At 37.6% G+C, this 24846-nt stretch overlaps 2 protein-coding genes across 5 annotated transcripts in view; one reads left to right on the top strand and one right to left on the bottom strand.

The window, feature by feature from the left end:
- The window catches only part of CENPP (centromere protein P), a 383426-nt gene that overhangs the window by 186464 nt on the left and 172116 nt on the right, over positions 1–24846 (top strand). The gene's annotated exons all lie outside the window — the stretch shown is intronic.
- Positions 4661–24846, bottom strand: part of ASPN (asporin) — a 43989-nt gene continuing 23803 nt past the window's right edge. For 2 of the 3 annotated variants that reach the window (XM_010600647.3, XM_003421093.3), the window contains 4 exons: positions 18111–18221; positions 9588–9681; positions 9000–9138; positions 4661–5996 (listed from right to left, as the gene is read on the bottom strand). In XM_010600647.3, the coding sequence (XP_010598949.1) occupies positions 5799–5996; positions 9000–9138; positions 9588–9681; positions 18111–18221 (542 nt within the window). In that variant the 3' untranslated portion in view covers positions 4661–5798. Of the gene's footprint in view, positions 5997–8999; positions 9139–9587; positions 9682–16790; positions 16922–18110; positions 18222–24846 lie in introns of those variants that run through there. The other variant, XM_064291066.1, reaches the window with a different exon arrangement.

Here is a 24846-nt window from a genome sequence, read left to right as displayed (position 1 = left end):
CCAAGCACCTCATAGGATTTGGTTCCTTGGTGTGGTGAAATGAGTTTCTTTATGTGGCCTTTTGCTTTAGTTCTGTGAAAAAGAGAGAAAAAGAAAATAGCTTGGGAGATTATTCTCCTGGACCCTGAGGAGTTGTTCTAGTTGCTGTAGTTCTTTGGAGAAGCTTGTTACTTTTGCCCAGGGAAGAAGCCTGTCTCTGCAGGCAGACAATACCAGTTCTTATGCAAATAGGAGGAGCCTTTTGCAGGGATATTTGTCAGTTTAATCCAGTGAGAGGATTATTCAGTCGACCTTGCATGTACCAGAAAAGTAAAACAACCCATTTGCCATCGAGTTGATTTTGACTCATAGCCTCCTTATAAGGACAGAGTAGAACTTCCCCATATTGCTTCCAACGAGTGACTGGTGGATTTGAACTGCTGAACTTATGATTAGCAACTGAGCTCTTAACTACTGCGCCACCAGGGCTCCACTGTGCATACTGGGTACGTAAAATCTGCCCAGCAGGGTTAAAGGAGTTCCCTATATAAGGAGCCATCCCACAGAGGTTGAGGGGGGACCTCACTACCATCAAAAAGAAGAACATGGAACGGAATGTGTCCATTTGACCCTGGGTCCCTGAGCTGAGAACCTCCTAGACCCAGGAGACGGACAGAGCTGTACCACTGGAGACAGCACAAGATGGCAAGCTTTGGCAGCAAGTATCGCAGAGTCCAGCAGCAGGGAAACAGCAGCAGTAGAAAAAGGGACCAACTCGATATGGCTCGGTGGGCTTCCCAGGCCACAGAGCTAGGTGGCTTCAGTGGGCTGGCTGACCTATGGAGCAAGAGAGAGCTGAGCACCTTCGAGTGGGTGGCTTGCTGGCAAGTGGGGTGCCTCTGAGCACTTGGCAGAGCTAAGAGGGCTGTAACACTTGCCCAAGCAGGACAGGGGCCAAGAAGAGGCAAGTCTTAAGGGGATATGTGGAGAGAGAGAGAGAGCACGAGCTATCTCACAATAAAGATGGGAGAAATGTGTTCTTCGCTTTGAGGGATCCTTCCAGACCTTACCTGTGTGCTTCGCAACATTGATCCTGTTTCCTTTTTCTTCCAAGTTAATCCTGATCCCATTTTACTTCCTTAATAAACCACATAACTGTGAGTATGGTTGCTGAGTTCTGTGTGGCCATTACAGTGAATTATCAAACCCAGCAGAGAAGTAGAGAGTGCCGTGGGGAGGATTCCTAGTCTCAGAATTGGTAAAGGCTTGAAAGCATAGGTATGCCTAACTTCCACCTCACAGGAATCAGCTTTGGGCTGATTCCGATGGTGATTCTTATTCTTCTTGAAGTTAGAGGAGGTCTGGTACCGCCATTACCACGTTACAACTAGTATGAGAAGTAGGATAAAAAGGTTGGAGAGTTGGGGCATGTCTGACCTCCAGCTAAAAGAAATCAGCTTTGGGCTGATTTTGGTGCTCATTCTCATTCTCCTTGAAGTTATACAAGGTCCGACACTGCTACCATGTTACACTTGATTTGGAGGTTTAGGGTCATGGTTTCTGGGGACTTCCCAGTTAATTGGCCTAATAATGTGTGTAGTGTTTCTCTTCTACCTCTTAGTTCCTTGCATATTGCGTTGGTCTTAAAAGCTTGCAAGTGGCCTACAAGGCAAAAAAATTAGCCTGTATTTGCCTGGAGCAAAAGATGAGAAAGGAGAATCAGAAAAAGGAAGAGGAAATGGAATGTGTGGCTAATTGACTCCATGAACAACTGTCTCCTTTGCTATGATACCAGAAGAACTGGATGGTGCCCAGCTACCATTACTGAATGTTTTGATCAAAGAGGCTATAGAAGAATTCTGATCAAAAGGGGGAAAATGTAGAACAGAATTTCAAATTCTCTTGGACTCCAGACTTTCTAGAGCCATGGAGGCTGGATGAACCCTCAAACTGTTGCCCTGAGATAATCTTTAAACCTTAAATCAGAAATATCTGCTGAAATCTACCTAACACCAAACAATAATTTAGCTTAACTATAAAGAAGCAGGCTCAAAGAGCTTGTGATTTACCAAATGTTTGAGTATTGTGGAAGCACTGGGGAGAATCAACTCAGAAAAAGGGAGTGGAATGGTTGCACAACTTCAAGAATGTTATTAGTGTCACTGAATTGCACATGTAGAAACTGTTGAATTGTATGTTTCACTTTGTATATTCTCAGCAACAAAATAAATAAAATTTTAAAAAATAAAAATAAATTTAAGATGGGCATAATAAAGGTATCTGCCTTGTAGAGTTATTTTGTTATTAAGTTAATAAATGCAGGTAATGCATTTGGAAGAATGCCTGAAAAATGTCTGTAAGCATCAGGTATTATTGTTTAATACTATTAATATAATATGGTTTTGAGAAGATAATTTCAGAAGAGTTGTTAAGTCAGCTGCAACAGGGCAATGTTGGTAGTAAGGAAGTGAAGACCTAATTCAAACAACGGTGAAGGTATAAAGGAAAGTGAAATAGTATGGCAGCTTCATGGGAAACAAAAATGAGGTTAAGAAGTTTAAATTTCAATGACTTTACCAAATGCTTATTGAGAAGTGTTACATTAGTTTCATGAATTCTGATGATCATTTTTTTTACTGTGGTAATTGGGAGGCAAAAAAGTTATATAATCTCTGAGATCTTTTTGCTGCCTTGAGGTCCTTCATAAACCTAGGAAGCTGTAGCAACTCATTTGTTTTAACACTTTAATGGAGTTCATTCGGTATTTTGTATTTAGCATTAAATGGGTTTGTGGTAGTTACTCAGTGGGCATTATGATGAAGATTTGTAGCAAATATAAAAACAAGATTAGAAATCAGTTTTCTTGAAAGGTCAATTTTGAAGAAATATAATGACAGAAAAAACTTTTATGCAGTTTTGATTATAAATGATTTTTAGTAGTGATTTGTCTTTTTTAAAGTTTTAACCATAATTGGCTAACAACTCTGGGATAAAAAACACAAACATTGATTGCTGTGATTTCAGGAATCATTTTCAGTGTTTTAACACTTTTATTCTATCTTTTAAGATTGTTAATTTAGCTCTTTAAGTCTAACTTAAAGATAGGTTGAACACTATCCTCACTTTGTTTAGATGATTCTAACATATTACTCTTATGATTTTAATTAATTTCAATAACTAGATTCATCTAACTTCAATGCACACTTGACTTTTTATTAATACATATGTTCTTATATGTGCCAAGATAACATAATTTTTTATTTTTACTTTATATTGGAGAACTTATTTTGAATATTTCAATTTTAGAATAATTATCAGTGTAGTGTTATCTTTTATTTTTAAGGACTTCATAATCTTTACTTTTTCATGTCAGTTGGTACTTCTTGAGTAACAAAGCATTTTCACAAATTTTTATTATTCAGTCCTCATAAAAAGCTTATGTGCTCAGTATCATCACCCCTACCTTTTATAAAAGAGGAAGCAGGCTCAGAGAGTTTGTGACTTGCCCAAGACTGTAAACAGAACTGGATTTCCTGTTAAGGTCTTCCAACTTGAAACCCTGGATCCTTCTGGTTAGACTTTACTATTTTAATCACAATGTATTCTTGCCTTTATAAATTCAATGAAAGTAGCTGTTTTGTTCCAGACTGCCAAACTTATGTCAAAATTTATAAACAAGTAAAATTCTCATGAAGTAATTGCACCCCTCCTTCCTACTCCTACCCTTCCCCTCTCCCCACCCCCCCGCAACCCCAGGATATTCAGCAACATTGGTAGAAATTTTTGATTTTTATGACTGGGGGGTGGAGATGCTACTGTCATCTAGTGGGTAGAAACCAAGGATGCTGCTAAATCTTCTGTAATGCACTGGAGGACAACCCACAAACAAAGAATTATCTGGTTAAAATGTCAATAGTACAAGGTTTAGAAATCCTGCTGTGAAGAATAATACCTTATTTACCCTTTCTTAATCTTTAATATGCCTGACTGAAGCCATGATATTTTTAATCACCTTATATGCATGCGAAAGCTGGACTATGAATAAGGAAGACCAAGGAAGAATTGATGGCTTTCACTTATGGTGTTGGGGAAGAATATTGAATATACCATGGACTGCCAGAAGAACAAACAAATCTATCTTGGACGAAGTACAACCAAAATACTTCTCAGAAGCAAAGATGGGGAGGTTTTGTCTCATGTACTTTGGACATGTTATCAGGAGGGACTAGTCCCTGGAGAAGGACATCATGCTTGGTAAAGTAGAAGGTCAGTGAAAAAGAGGAAGACCTTCAACGAGATAAACACAGTGGCTGCAACAGAGGGCTCAAACATATCAACAAACATGGACTGGGCAGTGTTTTGTTTTGTAAATAGGGTCACTATGAGTCCGAATCGATACCACGGCACCTCACAACAATAATGTTGATATGGAATCCCACCATCCCTTCATGCTATAACTGTAATATTTTCTCCCCCCAAAATGATTTAAAATCTTGTTTTTTTTAGGTAGTGTAGTATAAAGGTTATTATCTTCCATGGCACAGGAATAATATTGGGATATTTCAGTACTGTTATTAAGAATGAGCATTAATACTGCTCTGAAAATGCCATATATAAATTAAAATTTTCTGAAAAATAGTTTATGTTCCTGGATGGGAGAAGAAAAATTAAAGCACAAATGTTTTACTTCAAACAAATGCTTTTAATGATGTTTTCTTTATTTTATAATTTTATTTAGCTTATTTTGAATGCCGATAAAAAATACATAAAGCACTCTTAACTTTTATACAGAGCTTTCAGTTGTGTCTGTTTTATTTAACACTTTGCCTATTTAGTTACACCAGGTGTGTTTTTCAGAATTTTCCAGTTTGAGCATATTTGAGAAAATTTGGAGTAGAATTGATAGTATCCAGGCTTTTCAGATCTTCCAAATGGGATATTTCAAAAGTACTCTTAAGTGTAGAGGTTACAATGTTGTATAACCTAACAACGGGCATGTCATTATAAGCTTATAATAACTGTGATAATAAAAAATGTGAGTTGCAGATTTTATATAAACACTCACTACACATTTTTACAGAGACTTAATAATTAAAAATAAAAAAAAAATTTTTTTTTAGATAATAATAATTAAAAAAGGAAAGCATGTAGTATAGTCTGAAAACCAGCTTTCATGAATAGCATTTGTTGAGTTGGTAAAAAAACACTTACTGAAGTCTTTATTGTAAGAAATTAGTTTTAAATGTAAAGAAAATAAGGCCCTAAGATGTGAGAATTTGAATATGATTATATCAAACCATACTCTATCATCCTCCGAAATATTACACTACTACCCGAGTTATTGACGAAAAGAAGAAAAATAGTACAGCGTACTCTTCATGTGGCTGTCTTTTTAACTTTCTTTTCTGACAGCAAGTGAAGAAGCACAAATTTTGCTAAATGAAGCATTTCATTTACAGTACTGTTCCTTTTAAAATGTACTTGATAACAAAGTATTAAATACTGAACGACTTACATGTTTGTTACTGAGAAAGAGATGGTCAAGCCTGAGATTCATGCAAAATCATTTATATGCAAAAGGAAACGTCAACAATCCTTCTCATAATCCCAATGTAACAATAATTTTGCAAAATTCTGGTGAATTTTTTTGTCACAAAATAAGTCAGTGGACTTGCCTCGTTATGTACCTAATTTACAACCTTAAAATTTGGGAACAGATTTTTGCATGTGTGTATAATACCACCACTACTGATAGAGTTCAAGTATTCCAAATGTAAGGATTTTTGAGTTTCATATTAAATAATAGACGTTACTGATTATTACTTTCTGAAGTTCCCAAGCTGAACACTCATTCTGCCCAAAACACAGCGGAATGTTGCAGGTTGTACTTCCCAGTACTTCACCGGGTTGTTGAATAAACTTATGGCGCTGTATAAAGATTTCTTCATCTTTGGCACTGTTGGACAGAAGTCATTCACTCCCACTTTTGTAATTGAATTAGAATGAAGGAAGATTATCTGTTGTGTTAGGAAAAAACAATGTATTATTAATATCTAGTACATGTAAAAGGAAGATATTCTGTTTAGGGGTCTATTTCTCTGTGTATTTCACCTTGGTTTGCAAGTATTTTCACTTAAAATATGTGTACTTCAATATGCATATTAAATACCTGTTATAATGACTCAAGCTTGTGGTATAAAGTGCTTTGTGTATGGGATGTGGCACAGAACCACGTGCAAGGATCAACGCACCCAGATTAGGTTCCCTCTCTCCTTCTCTGTCTCTCCATCTATATATGTGTTGTTGCTAGTTGTTGTCAAGTCGATTCCAGCTCATGGCACCTCCGTGTGTGCAGAGTAGAACAGCTCTATAGGGTTTTCAAGACTGACCTTTCATAAGCAGATTGCCTGACTTGTCTTCTGAGGTGGGTTCAAACCTCTAGCTTTTCAACGAGTAGCCAAATGCTTAACCGTTTGTACCACCCAGAGACTCCATATATACGTATGTATGTACGCATACATATAAAACCAAACCAAACCCATTGCCATCGAGTCGATTCTGGCTCATAGCAATCCTATAGGACAGAGTAGAACTGCCCTGAAGGGTTTCCAAGGAGCGCCTGCTGGATCCGAACTGCCGACCTTTTGGTTAGCAGCCATAGCTCTTAACTATTGTGCCACCAGGGTTTCCATACATATATATAGGCATATGTATACATAGAGAGAGAGAGATGTAGACATACAGAGACAGAGTTATTTCAGCGGCACATTTAAAGGATTAGAAATGAGCAGAAGAATGAAATTTAATGCTTCAAGTATTCGGCTTGCTATATGAATGTGAAGAATTGTTAGCTAGCATTTTCTGTGATCAAGGGAGATAAGTATACAACTGCTTTTTTAAGTTATTTCATAAATACATATTTGTAATACAGCAGTAATAGTTGAATCTTTATTGCACCAATTACAATTCTGTAGTCTCTTGAGGGCTATGAACAATATGCGATGGATCCTGCCTACGTAGAACTCTGGGAGAGAACCCGAGTAAGACACACCAAACACCTGACTTCATGGTAATGTCAATCGGAACTTATTAACTAATACAAAAACAACCCCATCCAGCATAGATATGTTTTTTCTGGCTCCCCTGCACAGATCCTTGCACGTAAGCACACAGTATGTAAACACACCCTGCACTGCCTGCACGAACTCTACCTGGGCCACTCTCAGCGCTTCGCTGTCTAAGGTGAAAATCTTGGTGCTGACCTCTGTCTGTAAGTTCCCTAATAAAGCTAGATCAGATCAACCTGAATTTTACAGTCCCCCCGCCACCTTTTTTTTTCCTTTTTTCCAGAATCTGACCTGTGCCCCCTTCAGAGCCACTCCTGCCACTGGTCTGGTGGGGTGCAACAACACTGTGTACATGTCTTTTTAAATTAAATTATTACTCAGAAAGGAATAGTGAGTATAGGAATTTTCCACCATCCCCCTTTAATAGCCCTTTAAATTCCTTCTTTAGCCTTTCTTGGCAACAGTGAGATTTCTGGGAAATCAAAGCAATCTACTGAATTGACAGCATGTTGGCATATAAAACAGCAGGAGCCTTTTGCTGGCAGAGCTAGGATGTAAGCTTCTGGCTGTTGTTACCTCTTGATTCTGCCTTTACAGGTTGCTAAGACTGATTTGAGCCAGGTCATGAAAAACCTTTACGTTTGGTGTTAGATCCTCTTCCATCCTCTATTAGTCCGGGAGGTTTTGTGACAGGTGCTTTATTTGGTTCCTGTACATTTCTCTGGCAGCTCACTATTAGTACCCTGCCCGCAGCACTGACCTCACTGGGAGTGGAAACTAGTGCTGGATATGGTATGTTTACTTTGTGAGAATTCATTGAATGGTACACTTATGACTTGTGTTCTTTTCTGTTTGTATTATAATTCTGTTCATTAAAAAAAAAAAAATGCTAGCAAGAGTATAGATACATTTGATAGAGACCAGAAGCTGGGATCAGAGTTGCAGAGAAAAGTAAGCAAAAATGAGATCAGAGATGGGATAGCTTGGTACTGAAAGGATGCAGGTGATGTTCACTGGTTAGATAGACATTCATAGGCAGCCTCGGAAAAACTCAGAGGCAAAAGTTGTTACCTTGAGATCAGTACCTGCTCATAGCACATCCATTTTGATAGCTCATGTCTCAAGGGAGTGCAATAAACAAAGCTTATTTAAAGATAGATCAAGAAGAAAACTAGAAAAAGTGGCTCAGGGCCCAGTGTTTTCTGTTATACAGCACATAAGAAAGATGGATTAAGGTGAAGCAGAATTCCCCACAGATTCTTCACCTGAGGTCCATAGATGTGAGACTCCTAAAATTAGGTGCAAATTCTTGTCTGCATTATGTTCTTGGGAGCTTCATCAGAATCTCAGAAAGAGTCTGTAACCCCTCTCATCTATTTAAGTTACTAGATTAGAAGGATAAGATTTCTAATAATGAAAAACAAGAAATGACAAAATTTGAACTCTTAATCTTTAAATGCTGACTTTCCATTAGCAATGTATTCTTTTTTGAATAAAATAATGCATATACCTTAAGAATATAGTACACACCAGTACTACCTTGATAAATAGAAAGACCTGAAGTCTAGTCTTCATGTTCTCCTTTTGTGAAATGTTTTCACAATGAAAGGATATACAATCCTATTTGGGTCCCTCCCAACCTGCCTGCTTTAATGTAGCCACCCCCACCTGAGAAATCTGAAATTGGCTACATTCGTAACTGCCACAGTGGCTGTGGCAGTTTCAACACGAGGAACCAGAAGATGAAGACGGGTACCTGAGTTTTCAGGTCTCATCTATGTAGAAACCATTCTAACTCTCTCCTACTTCTCCAAACATCTCCTGCAACCTGTAGAGTCAGTACGTTTGAATTACCCTTGCTGCTTACTTAGTCTTTGTTTGAGATATTACTATATTTTATAAAAACTAAGAAAAGAGCACTGATATCTACCACACACAAGTAGGATGTTTTACCTGGAGGTATTTCAACTCCTGTAATCCTGAAGGGATTTTTTTAAGTTTATTGTTGTCCAAATGTATTTCCCTTACACGTGGTATAGTAGCAAGACTTCCGTTTTCAATATCTGTGATTCTGTTGTTTCCTAGGCCCAGTCTAAAAATGATATAAAATGCATCAACTCTTATGCAGATGGTTAGGTGTAAAATATTGCAACTAGTTAGCCAAAAACCCTGCAACCTAGTTAGAAATATAAATCTGTCCTATTTGTGTATATCTGCAGAGAGAGGAATTTCATGGCTTTATTTAACAACCTGTTTCTGTATATAACAGCCCTGTCAAGAATGCCACTGTCAGAAAATTCTTAATCCTAAATTAAAACAAAAGAGAAATTTGAAAAGTATCCTTTTCCTCTATTTTGTTTCCCTCTTCCATTAGCATAGGCAGCAATAATAGTTGTCCTTTTCATTTTTCCTTCACGCTCTCCAGTAAAAAAAAAGTGGTAATTTGGACTACAGTTCCTAAAACACATTTTTCAAAAGGTTTGATTAATATCATAATCAGGTATACCACCACTTGTAAGTTAAGATTTTGAGGACTCTTACCTTTGCAGATCTTTGTATCGTTTAAAATCCTCCAGCTCCACATTTGAAATTTTATTATAATCTAAATGAAGCTCCAGTAAAGTTGATGGTAGTTCTAGTGGTAAGAAAAAAAAAGACAGATGTTAGATCAACTAAGAACAAGCCCCATTGCTTATTATTATTATTATATTTTTATTATAAATAACCCAAATATTTGGTTCCATTTCCAGTTTAAATGGATAAAGCATAATATCGATGGTTTGCAATAGATACAATACAAATCGAGCTTCTCTACCAGCTAGCTGAACCATTTAATGGAGAATACATCAAAGGTATAAATTCCTGCAGATAGGATTGCTATGCAATAGCATATATTTTCTATTCAACCTTTTATACGTAATGTTTTGTCCTGCATTGCAGTGGCTATATTTATGGATCAGGAGCTTTTCTGTGAAGAAGTGCCAAGTACCACCTTTTTCCCTTCTCGTAACATTGGCCTCTGGAGATAGTAATTACTTGTTGTTCTTTATAAAAGAGCTGGAGTATGCCCCCTTCATCCTCAAGGGTGAGTTTCCTCTTTTGGGATGAGACTCTGTAGTCCCAAACTATCTAGGATCTACCTAGCAATTGTTGTTAGCTATCGTTGAGTTAGGAAACACTGGTTGCATAGTGGTTAAGCACTACAGCTGCTAACCAAAAGGTCAGCAGTTTGAATCCACCAGGCGCTCCTTGGAAACTCTATGGGGCAGTTCTATTCTGTCCTATAGGGTCGCTATGAGTCGGAATCAACTCGATGGCAGTGGGTTTGGTTTGGGTTTGGTATCCTTGAATTGGCCTTTGACTCATGGCAACCCCATGCACAACGGACTGCTGTGATCCGTAGAGCCTTTATAGGCTGATTTTTGGAAGTACATCACCAGGCCTTTCTTCCTAGTGTGTCTGAGTCTAGAAGCTCCCCTGAAACCTGTTCAGCATCATAACAGCATACAAGCCTCCACCAAAGGATGGGTGCTGGCTGCACAAGAGGTGCATTGACCAGGAATTAAGCCCACGTCTGCTGCATGGGAGGTGAGAATTCTACCAATGAACAGCCAGTGCCTTTCAGAGAGGATTAGCGGTGCATATAATGATGAGAGCTATCCCATTGCCCATTCTCCTGGGATAGCAGTTGGTGAACTTGACTGTAGGTATGTTTTTTTTTTCCCTAATTTTTATTTATTTTGTTGTTGTCAAGAATATACCGTATTTTACAGAAATAATGCACACCTTCTATGTTGCTGGCCAACCTTGTTCTCCCCCTGTAGGGTATTTTTGTAAGCATTCTATGCTAATTTTTTCTTTTTTACAATAAAAAAAAATTTGACATGGCAGCGCTTACAAAAATACCTCAAGGAGGGATGGCACAGCTGGCAAACAAACAATAGAAGTTGTACATTATTTGCATAAAAATATGGGACACATGAAAACACACCAATTCAACAGTTTCTACATGTACAATTTAGTGACATTAATTATGTTCTTTGAGTTGTGCAACCATTCTCACCCTCCTTTTCTGAGTTGTTCCTCAGTAACATATATTCACTGCCCACTAATCTTTCAAGTTGCTGTTGTCAATTTGATCCCATGTAAAAGAGCATAATGCTCAAGGCAAACATTTTTTACTAGTTAAGCTAAACTATTATTTGGTTTTAAGAAGGCTTAAGAGGATATTTTTAGTTTAAGGTTTAAACCAAAAACTAACCAATTATTGCCAATCTCAGGGCAACAGTTTCATGGGTTTGTCCTCCCTCCATGAGAAAGCCTAGAGTCCGTGAATATTTGAAATTCTGTTCTATATCTTCCCCCTTTTGGTCAGGATTCTTCTATGGAATCTTTGATTGAAATGTTCAGTAACAGTAGCTGGACATCATCTAGTCCTTCTGGTATCATTGCAAAGGACCATTGCTTATTTATTTTCTTAAGTTTCAGATTATATATTCAGGTAATTATACTTTTTTATTATGGAAAATTTTAAACAAACACAAAAACAAACAAGTATCAGAAACTGCCATGCTGTTGCCCAGCTTCAACAATTATCTCATTTTTCTTATCTTTTTTTTTATTTCATCTATCCCACATATTTACTTATTGACTTATTTGTCTGTTGTTACTTGTTTGTGCGTTAATTTTTTTGCTGAAGTCTTTAAAATCAGATCCCATACAAAATGTCATTTCAGCAGTAAATACTTCACTAAAAAATACTTCACTAGATGGCTCTAATTGATAAGGTCATCTTTTTTTTTTTTTTTTACATAACCGCCCCATCAATATCACATCTAAAAAATTCAACAATAATTATTTAAAGGCATCTAACATTCAGCTTCGCATATTGTCTCCAGTATGCCTTTTTATAGTTGTTCAAGTCAAGCTCCAGATAAGGTTTACAAAACACATTTAGTTATTTCTCTTCTATAACATACTCCTTCGTTTTTTCTCCCTGTTCTACTGAGTTGTTTCAGATATTGATTTGTTTGAGATACTCATAGTAAGGACCTGGCTGGTTTTGGATAAAACTTCCACATAATATTACTTACCATGTCCCTCTAATGCTTTTATTTTTTATGATCTGGCAATTAGCTCTAGAGACTTTATTAGATTCAGATAGAGCAACCTTTCCATTAATGGTTTTAGCATTCATTGATAACTGTTGCCTAGATCCATTATTTCATTAGGAATTTTAAAAAGTGGTGAATTTCTGGTTTTGTCATTCTTTCTGCATATATTAGCTGGAATTCTTTTATGAAGAATTTCCCCCCATCAATTATTTAGCTACAGTTTTTACAGAAAAGGTGGAATAAATGCTTGATTTTCCCCCCCTTTATCAGCGTTCAGAGTAACGAATGGGTGCACTGTCCAGTGGTGACCTATGAAGATTTTTATAATATTATTATGAGCAAATGGGTTTGTAATATATTTGATATGATCAATCCATTGCAGTGCTTATTCTTTTCAATTGGTTGTAGTTTTTATATAAATTAAAAGAGGCATCTGTAGATGCCACCTGGCCATGGTCAGTGCTCAGTGAGTGCCTGTTCCTTCTCTTCTCCTTGTATATTGCATTTCCTGTGCCTAGCCCTCCCCAGATTAGCTGAACCTGGAATGAAAGAGACAAATCAGAAAATGCAGTCAAGCTTCATTTTATTATCCCTACTTACAAAAGTTATTGTTAGGTGTTGTCCAGTTGGTTCCAACTCATAGTGATCCTGTGTACAACAGAACGAAACACTGCCTGGTCCTGTACCATCCTCACAATCATTGCTATGTTTGAGCCCATTGTTCCAGCTGCTATGTCAACCATCTTGTCGAGATCTTCCTCTTTTTTTGTTGACCTTCTACTTTACCAAGCGTGGTGTCCTTTTCCAGGGACTGGTCCTTCCTGACAACATGTCCAAAGTCTCTGAAACAAAGTCACACCATTCTCACTTCCAAGAAGCACCCTGGCTGTATTTCTTCCAAGCCAGATTTGTTTGTTCTTCTGACAGTCCGTGATATATTCAACATGCTTTGCCAACACCACAATTCAGAGGCATCAACTCTTTTTCGGTCATTATTCATTGTCTAGCTTTTGCATGCATATGATGCAATTGAAAATTCCATGGCTTGGGCCAGGCGCACCTTAGTCTTCAAGGTGACGTCTTTGATTTTCAACACTTTAAAGAGGTCTTTTGCAGCAGATTTGCCCAATGCAGTGCGTCTTTTGATTTCTTGACTCCTGATTCCATGGCTGTTGATTGTGGATCCAAGTAAAAGGAAATCCTTGACAACTTCAGTCTTTTCTCTGTTTATCATGATGCTGTTCATTGGTCCAGTTGTGAGGATTTTTGTTTTCTTTATGTTGTGGTATAATCCATACTGAAGACTGTGGTCTTTGACCTTCATCAGTATGTGCTTCGAGTCCTCTTTGCTTTCAGCGATCAAGGTTGTGTCATTTGTGTCTTCCACCAATCCTGATGCCACATTCTTCTTTATATAGTCCAGCTTCTTGGATTATTTGCTCAGCATACGGATTGAATAAGTATGGTGAAACAATACAACCCTGACGCACACTTTTCTTGATTTTAAGCCATGCAGTATCCTCTTGCTCTGTTCGAATGGCTGCCTCTCAATTAAGTGTTCTGGAATTCCCATTCTTCACAATATGATCCATAATTTATTATGATCCACACAGTTGAATCCGTTTGCATAGTCAGTAAAAAACAGGTAAACATCTTTCTGGTACTCTCTGTTTTTAGCCACGATCCATCTGACTGGATGTGTGACAGCAGTAATGATAGCCCTGTTTCACGTCCTTTTCTGAATCCAGCTTGGTTTTCTGGTAGTTCCCTGTCAATGTACTGCTACAACCGCTTTTGAATGATCTTTAGCAAAATTTTACTTGCATGTGATATTAAAGATACTGTTCAGTGATTTCTGCATTCTGTTGGGTCACCTTTCTTTGGAATAGGTACAAATATTGATGTCTTCTAAGTGGTTGGCCAGGTAGCTGTCTTCCAAATTTCTTGGCATAGACGAGTGAGCACCTCCAGTGCTGCATCCCTTTGTTGAAACATCTCAAATGGTATTCCGTCAGTTCTTGGAGCCTTGTTTTTTGCCAATGCCTTCAGTGTAGTTTGAACTTCTTCATTCAGTACTATCGGTTCTTAATCATATGCTACCACCTGAAATGGTTGAATGTTGACCAGTTCTTTTTGGTGCTATGGTTCTCTGTATTTCTTCCATCTGCTTTTGATGCTTCCTGTGTCATTCAATATTTTGCCGATAGAATTCTTCAGCATTGCAACTCTGGGCTTGAATTTTATTCTTCAGTTCTTTTCAGCTTGAGAAATGCCTAGCATGTTCTTCCCTTTTGGTTTTCTCACTCCAGGTCTCTGGACATTCCATTATAATATTTTACTTTAACTTCTCGAGCTGCCCTTCGAAATCTTTTGTTCAGCTCTTTTACTACATCATTTCTTCCTTTCATTTTAGCTAGTCTGTGTTCAAGAGCAACTTTCAGAGACTCTTCTGCCATCCTTTTTTTTTTTTTTTTCCTTCTTACCTGTCTTTTTAATGACCTTTTGTTTTCTTCATGTATGATGTCCTTGATGTCATCCCACAACTCATCTGGTCTTCGATTATTTGTGTTGAGTGCATCAAATCTGTTCTTGACATGGTTTCTAAATTCAGGTGGGATATAGTCAAGGTTGAACTTTGGCCCACGGGGACTTCTTGTACTTTTCTTCAACATCAACTTGAACTTTCACATGAGCGATTGTTCTGACAGATGATATTGAGCTTTTCCATCATCTTTCTGTAGATGTAGTCAATTTGACTCCTGTTTTTTTCCATCTGGTGAAGTCCACGTGGATAGTCACCATTCACATTGTCAAAAAAAAAAAAAAGTATTTGCAATGAAGAAGTCAGTGGTCTTGCAAAATTCTGTCGTGCAATCTCCTGCATCATTTCTATCACCAAGGCCATATTTTCCAGCTACCGATCCTTATTCTTTGTTCCCAACATTCACATTCCAATCACCAGCAATTATCAATGCATCTTGATTGCATGTTTGATCAATTTCAGACTGCAGAAGTTGGTAAAAACCTTCAATTTTCTCATCTTTGGCATTAGTGGTTGGTTTGTAAATTTGAATAATGGTCATACTAACTGGTCTCCCTTGTAGATGTATGGATATTACCCGATCGCTGACAGCGTTGTACTTCAGAACAGATCTTGAAACATTCTTTTGAGGAACCCGACCGCATTCCTTTTCAATTTGTCATTCCCGGCATAGTAGACCATGTGATTGATTCAAAATAGCCAATACCAGTCCATTTCTGCCCACTAATGCCTAGGATATTGATCTTTATGCAGTTCATTTCATTCTTTATGACTTCCAATTTTCCTAAGTTTATACTTTGTACATTCCATGTCCTGATTATTAATGGATAGTTACAGCTGTTTCTTCTCATTTTGAGCCGTGTCATCTCAGCAAATGAAATTCTGGAAAGCTTTACTCCATCCACAAAGTGTTATTTGTTAACCAAATGTTCTAGTTAGCTACCTGGGAAAACTTTGTTTTTTTCCAACCCTTGCTAAAACATTTTCTTCCTATATTAATGTGGTAAAGACTGATGAAGGTAATTAAAGCAACCTTATAAATGTCAGTACTCTTTTTGAGCTGAATTTATGTTGATTCTAGAATATACCTCGAATTTTAATTAAAAAAAAAACTAGAGAGCAAAAAAATAATTCTTCTAAACCGAGAGGGTTCTAATTTCTTGAATTCTGATTAGTTGAATTTAATTATATTCATGGCATGACAATATGCTCTCTCCAATATGTAAAAGACAAAACGTTCTGCCCTCAAAGACTTTATATTCGAGTTGAACAAATTCATCATACATACAAAAATCACTAGCAAAATATACAGTATGCCAGCCTATTCGAGAATATGTTTTAGAAAGAGAAGAGGGAAATCTCTGTTCATGTTGAGAAGTCAGGAAAACTTCTTGGAAGAGTGTGTGTAGAACTTGAGGGAGACTTTTATGCCACCTGAGACATAAAGAAGGAAGATAAATAAAGAAAAAAGTATAGCCTCTATAGGATAAATGAGGAAAGGTATTAATTTGAGTAGAAGCTCAATGACTGCCGACAAACATCAATATAGTTTTGCTCAAATATTGCTCTTCCTACCCTATCTTTGAATGGGTCTTTTCAAATTTTTTAAAAATTTCCCTGCACAATACCATTATGTAGCAGAACTTTCCAAATGAGAAGTAAGCATTTTTCCACTCTCCTTATGTTAAGTCATATCTGATAAGGACTCTTTAGACTTCTGCATGATTTCATTTAGTCACAAGGAGTGATATTGATTGGATTTTTAACATTTAGGCAGTCAACATTAACATTTTCGTGAATAAATGACAAAAACAAAAAACTTTACTGCCATCTGAATGTCAAAGAGATTTTGAAGGAGTGATTATGTAAATTGAGAGATATTATTCCAATGTAAATTTCTTAAGATATGAAATGTTCCTTTAGGCTTAGGAAAACCTCAAGAACTTCACGAGAAGGTAAGCCACTTTTAAATTCACTTTGAAGTTTGAAGAAAATTGCAAGCCGGATGTTTTGCAGTATAGAAAAGGCTGCTCATGTGAACGGTGATGACTTGGGAAGATATGCTGAGCCCCTCCTCTTCATGCTTTCCTCTGCCTCCCTTTCCTTGTCTTCTGGCCTCTGTCTTCACTCTGTTCTTTCCTTTTCCCTGTATTTGCTTCTGCCATATATAACGGGTTTTATTTATTTAGCTTAATGAGTAGAGTTTTTGTTTCTTTTTTCTAAAGATAGAAGAAGGTAAATAAAACATTGTAGGTTTCTTGCAGGAAAACAACCATCTCCTTCAAAGCTAAATTAAGGTGGTTTTTTATTTGTGGGGTTCTGAATTAAAATGTTTTGTCCCAGGTAGAAAAATCATCTCCTCACTCTTCAGATGATTTTTTCTCCTAAGCGAAACATCATCACTTGCTTACTAATTTCAGCTTTGCTATGTCTTTTAAGTTATTGTTTTTGTTAATCTTTTGGATGGGATATGTAGTAGAGAAGAGGTTATGGTGAAGTTACTGCTATTACTTGTGGATACTCAAGGACAGAGCTGTTTGACAATGAAATTTTATTAATCACAGGGGTTATTTCAGATCTAGGTGGTCATCAAAGCAGAGGGAGAGAGAGAGAAAGCTCAAGCCCTTGTCAGGGAAAAGGAAAGCATGGCTTCCATGGAAGGCAACCATATGCAGTTAATCATCAGACTGGGTGGGGACTTGGAAATCATGGCCCAAAACTAGTGGTCATATAACAAACTTCAGAAACGTTTTACTTTGAGGTCCCAGCTTCAGGTCACATGAAGCTATGATAGAATGTAATTCTCATTTTGGTAATGAGAATGTCATGAGAGGGCACTTACTGTGTGCCAGACACTGCTCTAGACCTTTCTATGTATTGGCTCATTGATTTCACAGCATCCCTGAGAAGGAGCTGGGGTATAGAGGGCCTTGCCTCAGGTGACACGCCACTCACAGCAGAGCCAGGGTTTGTCCCCAGGTCTGTCTTCCCAGGCTTCACACCTAACCACTGCTGCTGTGTTTAGGAGTTTGGTTCTCTGGCCCTATCCATCTTCTCTGCTTTCTTCTTTATGGAAATGTCCACCTCTAACAGGTACTCGACAGAATGACAAGTATCGGTAAGTAAATGTCAGAAAAGAGAAAGAAAAGAAAAAGTTCATTTCTTCTTAGTATTTGTTCATACTAGAGAAGATTCTTGCTTGTTGTTGTTGTTGTTTAAGGACTTTATTTTTCTGTGAGAAAATGCTAAATTTCATACTACACTGGCCAGATATACTAGTAAGAAGGATTTCTAATTGCAATGTAGTTTTGACAATGTATACATTGCACAGTGTACGGCATTATGTTTAATGTTCATTTAAAGATGGTAATTTTTAAAAAATACTCTATTAAATAAGTAAATACAAACCTTTAGGAACTGAGGTTAGTTTTGCTTCTGCAATTCTGATATGGAACACTGTCACTCCTTCAAACGCCCCTGGTTCTATCCCATTATTTTCGAGAGGATTTGCACTCATTTCTGTGGGGGAAATTATATAATTTAGCGTACATATATTGTAAGGAGACTTCAAACGCCAAAATACACATCCCAAGAAAATTCTGATTCATGTGCACTTCATCGTTCAGGCTCACTTTCACTCAGTATATCTATTTCTCTCTCTTCTCCCCTTTCTGCCAGCCGCAGAAAAAGACTGCTTCTTATTACACAAGCTAGAATTTAGAACAGGCTTGTTATTTTGCTTTAAATTACTAAACCATTAAGTTACTAGCCCTCTCCTCCAGCCATGAACATGATAAAGTTTTCATTATGGTAATACCGCATCAGAAAAAAAAGAAATATCATCCTTTATATAATTCAAAATGTTTGCATTTTCCAGTGTACATTTTATTTATTTGGTACCTAAAGAAATCCTTATGGGGCAGTTCTTCTCTGGCATATAGGGTCGCTTTGAGTCAAAATTGAGTCAACGACATACAACAAACTTAAAAATTATAAGTCAGTTAGAAATTGTGATTTGATTAACAGAAATATAACTTTGAGAAAATTTAAGTAAATAAAGCTATTTGATAAATGCCAGGCACTTGATTGAATGAAAGAAATGAACAAATGAATGAGAATATTTCTTGGAAATTTTTAATAGATAATGTGAGAGAAATGGTATGGTTATATGATGGTTGGTAGAAGTAAAACAGGTGAGATTTTAAACTATACCACAAAAAAATTCCTTGGGCTAATAATCTTAAAGATGTAATCTTAAATCTAATCAAAATTTAGTTTTATATTGCAAATAATATCTGAATTAGTTTTGTATGTTTTATTTGAGTAGTTTGTATTGTTGTTCTTGTTAGGAGCCATCCAGTCGGTTCCGACTCATAGTGACCCTACGTAAAATAGAGCCAAACAGTGCCTGGTTCTGCACCATCCTCACAATCGTTGTTATGCTTGAGCCCCTTGCTACAGCCACTGTCAGTTCATCTCATTGAGGGCCTTCTTCTTTTTCCCTGACCCTGTACACCACCACCAAGCATGATGTTCTTCTCCAGGGACTGATCTCTTCTGTCCATAGTATGCGAGATGTAGCCTCACCATCCTTGCCTCTAAGAAGCATTCTGGCTGTACTTCTTCCAAGAGAGATTTGTTCATTCTTCTGGCAGTTCATGGTATATTCAATATTTTTCACCAGTGTCACAATTCAAAGGCATCAATTCTTCTTCGGTCTTCCTTATTCATAGTCCAGTTTTCACATGCATATGAGGCGATTGAAAATACCATGGCTTGCATCAGATGCATCTTAGTCTTCAAGGTGACATCTTTGGTTTTCAACACTTTAAAGAGGTATTTTGCAGCAGATTTGCCCAATGCAATGCATCCTTTGATTTCTTGACTGCTGCTTCCATGGGTGCTGATTGTGGATCCAAATAAAATGAAATCCTTGACAACCTCAGTCTTTCTCTGTTTATCATGATGTTGCTTATTGGTCCAGTTGTGAGGATTTTTGTTTTCTTTATGTTGACGTGCAATCCATACTGAAGGCTGTGGTCTTTGATCTTCATCAGTAGGTTCTTAAAGCCCTCTTCACTTTAGCGAGCAAGGCTGTGTCATCTGCATAATGCAGGTTGTTAATAAGTCCTCCTCCAATCTTGTGCCCCACTCTTTGTATAGCCCAACTTCTCAGATTATTTGCTCAGCATACAGATTGAATAATTTTGGTGAAAGGGTACAACCCTGACACACACCCTTCCTGATTTTAAACCATGCAGTATCTCCTTGTTCTGTTCGAACGATGCCTCTTGATCTATGTACAGGTTCCTCATGAGCACAATTAAGTGTTCTGGAATTCTCATTCTTCACAATGTCATCCATAATTTATTATGATTCACACAGTCGAATGCCTTTGCACAGTCAATAGAACACAGGTAAGCATCTTTCTGGTACTCTCTGCTTTCAGCCAAGATCCATCTGACATCAACAGTGATATTGCTGGTTCCATGTCCTCTTCTGAATCTGGCTTGAATTTTTGGCAGGTCTCTGTTGATGTACTGCTGCAGCTGCTTTTGAATGATGTTTAGCAAAATTTACTTGTGTGTGGTATTAATGATATTGTTTGATAATTTCTACATTCTGTTGGATCACCTTTCTTGGGAATAGGCATAAATATGGCTCTCTTCCAGTTGGTTGGCCAGGTAACTGTCTTCCAAATTTCTTGGCACAGAGGAGTGAGCACTTCCAGTGCTGTATTCACTTGTTGAAACATCTCAGCTGGTATTCTGTCAATACTTGGAGCCTTGTTTTTCACCAGTGCCTTCAGTGCAGCTTTGACTTCTTCCTGATCATATGCTACCTCCTGAAACAGTTGAATGTCAACCAATTCTTTTCAATATAGTGACTCTGTGTATTCCTTTCATCTTCTCTTGATGCTTCCTGCATCGTTTAATATTTTCCTCATAAAATCCTTCAATATTGCAAATGTGAGGCTTGAATTTTTTCTTCAATTCTTTCACCTTGAGAAATGCCGAGTGTGATCTTCCTTTTTGGTTTTCTATCCCCAAGTCTTTGCACATATTATTATAATACCTTATCAGATTTATCCAAATCATGAAGAACGAATTAGTAATTTAGTCCATCAGTATATAAAAAGGATAGTACATCATAACCGTTTGGATTTCCTCTCAGCAGTACAAAGTTAGTTCAACGTTCAAAAAATAAACAATGCAATTAATCACATTAACAGATGCACAGAAAACATCTGAAAAATTCAATGCTTAGTCATGTTTTAAAAAATACTCTCAGAAAAATGATATAAAAGTGAATTTCATCAATCTGATAATGTATTATAATATGCAAAGTAAAGTATTATAATGAGTAGTTTGTTGAATACACTAATAATACTACCTTTAGGGAGGTGGGGCCAAGATGGCGGAGTAGTCAGATGCTTCCAGTCAGATGCTCTTACAACAAGACTCAAAAAAAGTAAGTGAAATGATTACATTTTATGACAAGCTAGAAGCCCTGAACATCAAAGGCAAAGTTAGAAAATTGACTGAGTGGCAGGGGGAGGGAGAGATGGTTCAGAAGCAGAGAGGAGTTGCCAAACCTGAATCGCTAGGAACCTTCAGGCTTCGGTGGGCTAGTGGTAGCGTTGGGCCACAGTTTCCTTAGGGAGAAACAGCTAGCCGCACAGCCTACTCACACTTCCGGAACCAGAAAACGGTGTTCTTGGCAAAAGCTAAGTACTTGTGTATATTTTACCACCCCCTTTGCCAGCTTCAGTGACTGTCAATTTCCCTGGGCCTGAGATGGGTCCACTTGTGTGCCCTGAGCCATTTTCCCATCCTTGGAGAAGGAATAAATTCACAACTGTGGAAAAGATAATCTGCCAGCTCCACTAACCTGGGGGGCTCAGGACAGAAGCAGCTCCTGTCCAGGCATAAACAGTCTGTGGACTTTGAATACCTTTCCCCCCTGCATAGACCTGTGTGGGCCTATTTTGGGAGAATAGGCCCTTGTTGGCAGAGTGCAACTGTTTAAGCCGTGTGGTGGAGAGGTAGGTGCTTGATACCGCTTTGCCTGTTAAACAGGGTCCTAACCTACCCACATCCTGGGCCTAATGACTGGAGGCTCCAATCAGGTCACCCAGCCATCCACAACAGGGGTCCAAGGATAACTGGTACCTCCCAGTCCTTACAACCAAAAGCATTGGGTGCCCAAGGTCCATCTGCAGAACCCACCCACCTATATGCTCTAGGGAACAGGGACATGATTTCCTCACAGACACTCGAGGGACTGTTGTCAGCCCCCTGCCTTGTTCAGAGAATGACCCCCTGCTGCAACCAGATACCAGTACCTTCACCAATCACCACTGTCCCTCTAAGACTGTAGGACAAAGCCTGCACACACACTTGATGACCAACTACCTGGACACCTGAGCTGAATCCATACAAGAAAAGTGAATGGACTCCTAGGCTCATATACCTGGTAAGAGCTCTGGCCATCTGGTGACAGGACATTAGAGCTTCAAAGGTGAAAATAATCAAGGTAATTCACTAAAGCTATTTGCACATAGGAAAACAAAACAAAGCAAGAAGCTAGGATACAGAAAGCAAACAAAATAAACTAATATGATAACTTACAGATGGCACAGAAACCACAGTCAATATCAAATCACATAATGAAGTAGACCATGATCACTTCAACAAGCTCTCAAAACAAAGAATGAAGGGATCTTCTGGATGAAGGTGCCTTCCTGGAATTACCAGATGCAGAATACAAAAGATAAGTATACAGAACTCTCCAAGACATCAGGAACGAGAACAGGAAGGAGATCAAGGAATACACAGAACAAGCCAAGGAACACACAAATAAGACAGTTGAAGAAATTAAAAAGGTTATTCAAGAACATAATGAAAAATTTAATAAGCTGCAAGAATCCATAGAGAGACAACAATCAGAAATTCAGAAGATTAACAATAAAATTACAGAATTAGACAGCTCAATAGAAGGTCAGAGGAGCAGAATTGAGCAAGTGGAAGGCACAACTGGTGACACTGAATATAAAGCATTTGGTACCAATATATTTGAAAAGAAATCAGATTTAAAAAAATTTTTTTTTAATACTAAGAATCATGTGGGAATCTATCAGAAGAAATAACCTATGAGTGATTGGAGTACCAGAATAGGGAGGGATAACAGAAAATACAGAGAGAATTGTTGAAGATTTGTTGGCAGAAAACTCCCCTGATACCGTGAAAGATGAGAAGATATCTATCCAAGATGCGCATCAAACACCACATAAGGTAGATCTTAAAAGAAAGTCACCAAAACATATTATAATCCAACTTGCCAAAACCAAAGACAAAGAATTTTAAGAGCAGCTAGGGATAAATGAAAAGTCACCTACGAAGGAGAGTCAATAAGAATAAACTTGAGCTACTCGGCAGAAACCATGCAGGCAAGAAGGCAGTAGAATGACTTATATGAAGCACTGAAGGAAAAAAATTGCCTGCCAAGAATCATATATCCAGCAAGACTGTCTCTCAAATATGAAGGTGAAACGAGGACATTTCCAGATAAACAGAAGTTTAGCGAACTCATAAAAACCAAACCAAAACTACAAGAAATACTGAAGGGAGTTCTCTGGTTAGAAAATCAATAATACCAGATATCAACCCCAGACTAGAACACTGGACAGAGCAATCAGATGTCAACCCAGATAAGAAAATCAGGAGAATAAATCAAGATAAAAAAATGCTCAAAACAGGGAAACAATGATGTCTTTATTAAAAGAAGACAACATTAAAACAATAAAGAGGGACTAAGAAATGTAGTCATAGATCTTTCATATGGAGAGGAAGACAAGGCGATATAAAGAACTTAAAATTAGGTTTAAACTTAGAAAAATAGGGGTAAATATTAAGGTAACCACAAAGGAGACTAACCATCCTACTAATCAAAATAAAATACAAGAAAAAAATAGAGACTCAGCAGAAACAAAATCAAGTACAATGAATAAGAGGAAAAGACAATACATAAAGATAAACTACTCAGGACAAAAAATTAAGTGGGAAAAAAAACTGTCAAGTACACACAAAAAAAGACATCAAAATGATAGCACTAAATTCATACCTATCCATAATTATGCTGAATGTTAATGGACTAAATGCACCAATAAAGAGACGGAGAGTGGAAGAGTGGATTAAAAAACACAATCCGTCTATATACTGTCTACAAGAGACACACCTTAGACATAGAGACACAAACAAACTAAAACTCAAAGGATGGAAAAAAATATATCAAGCAAACAACAATCAAAAAAGAGTAGGAGTGGCAATATTAATTTCTGACAATATAAACTTTAAAGTTCAATCCACCACAAATGATAAGGAAGGACACTATATAGTGATTAAAGGGAGGCCATAACCATATTAAATATTTATGCACCCAATGACAGGGCTGCAAGATGCAAAAAACAAACTCGAACAGCATTGAAAAGTGAGATCGACAGAGCCACAATTATGCTAGGAGACTTCAACACACCACTTTCGGTGAAAGACAGAACATCCAGGGAGAAGCTCAGTAAAGACACAGACGATCTAAATGCCACAATCAACCAACTTGACCTCACAGACATACACAGAATATTCCACCCAACAGCAGCCAATGAACATTCTCTGAATAGTCCACATATTAGGTCATAAAGCAAGCCTTAGCAGAATTGAAAACACTGAAATATCACAAAGCATCTTCTCTGACCATAAGGCCATAAAAGTAGAAATCAATAACAGAAAAAGCAGGGAAAAGAAATCAAACACTTGGAAACCGAACAATACCCTGCTCAAAAATGACTGGGTTATAGAAGACATTAAGGATGGAATAAAGAAATTCACAGAATCCAATGAGAATGAAAACACTTCCTATCAGAACCTTTGGGACACAGCAAAAGCAGTGCTCAGAGGCCACTTTATATCAATAAATGCACACATACAAAAAGAAGAAACAGCCAAAATCAAAGAATTATCCCTACAACTTCAACAAATACAAAGAGAGCAACAAAAGAAACCCTCAGGCACCAGAAGAAAGCAAATACTACAAATTAGAGCAGAATTAAATGAAATAGAGAACAGAAAAACAATTGAAAGAGTAAACA

Source organism: Loxodonta africana, chromosome 9 (assembly GCF_030014295.1).
Source record: "Loxodonta africana isolate mLoxAfr1 chromosome 9, mLoxAfr1.hap2, whole genome shotgun sequence".
Taxonomy (NCBI): domain Eukaryota; kingdom Metazoa; phylum Chordata; class Mammalia; order Proboscidea; family Elephantidae; genus Loxodonta; species Loxodonta africana.
The sequence above is the reverse complement of the archived record's forward strand: the minus strand, read 5'-3'. Positions and strand labels throughout refer to the sequence as shown.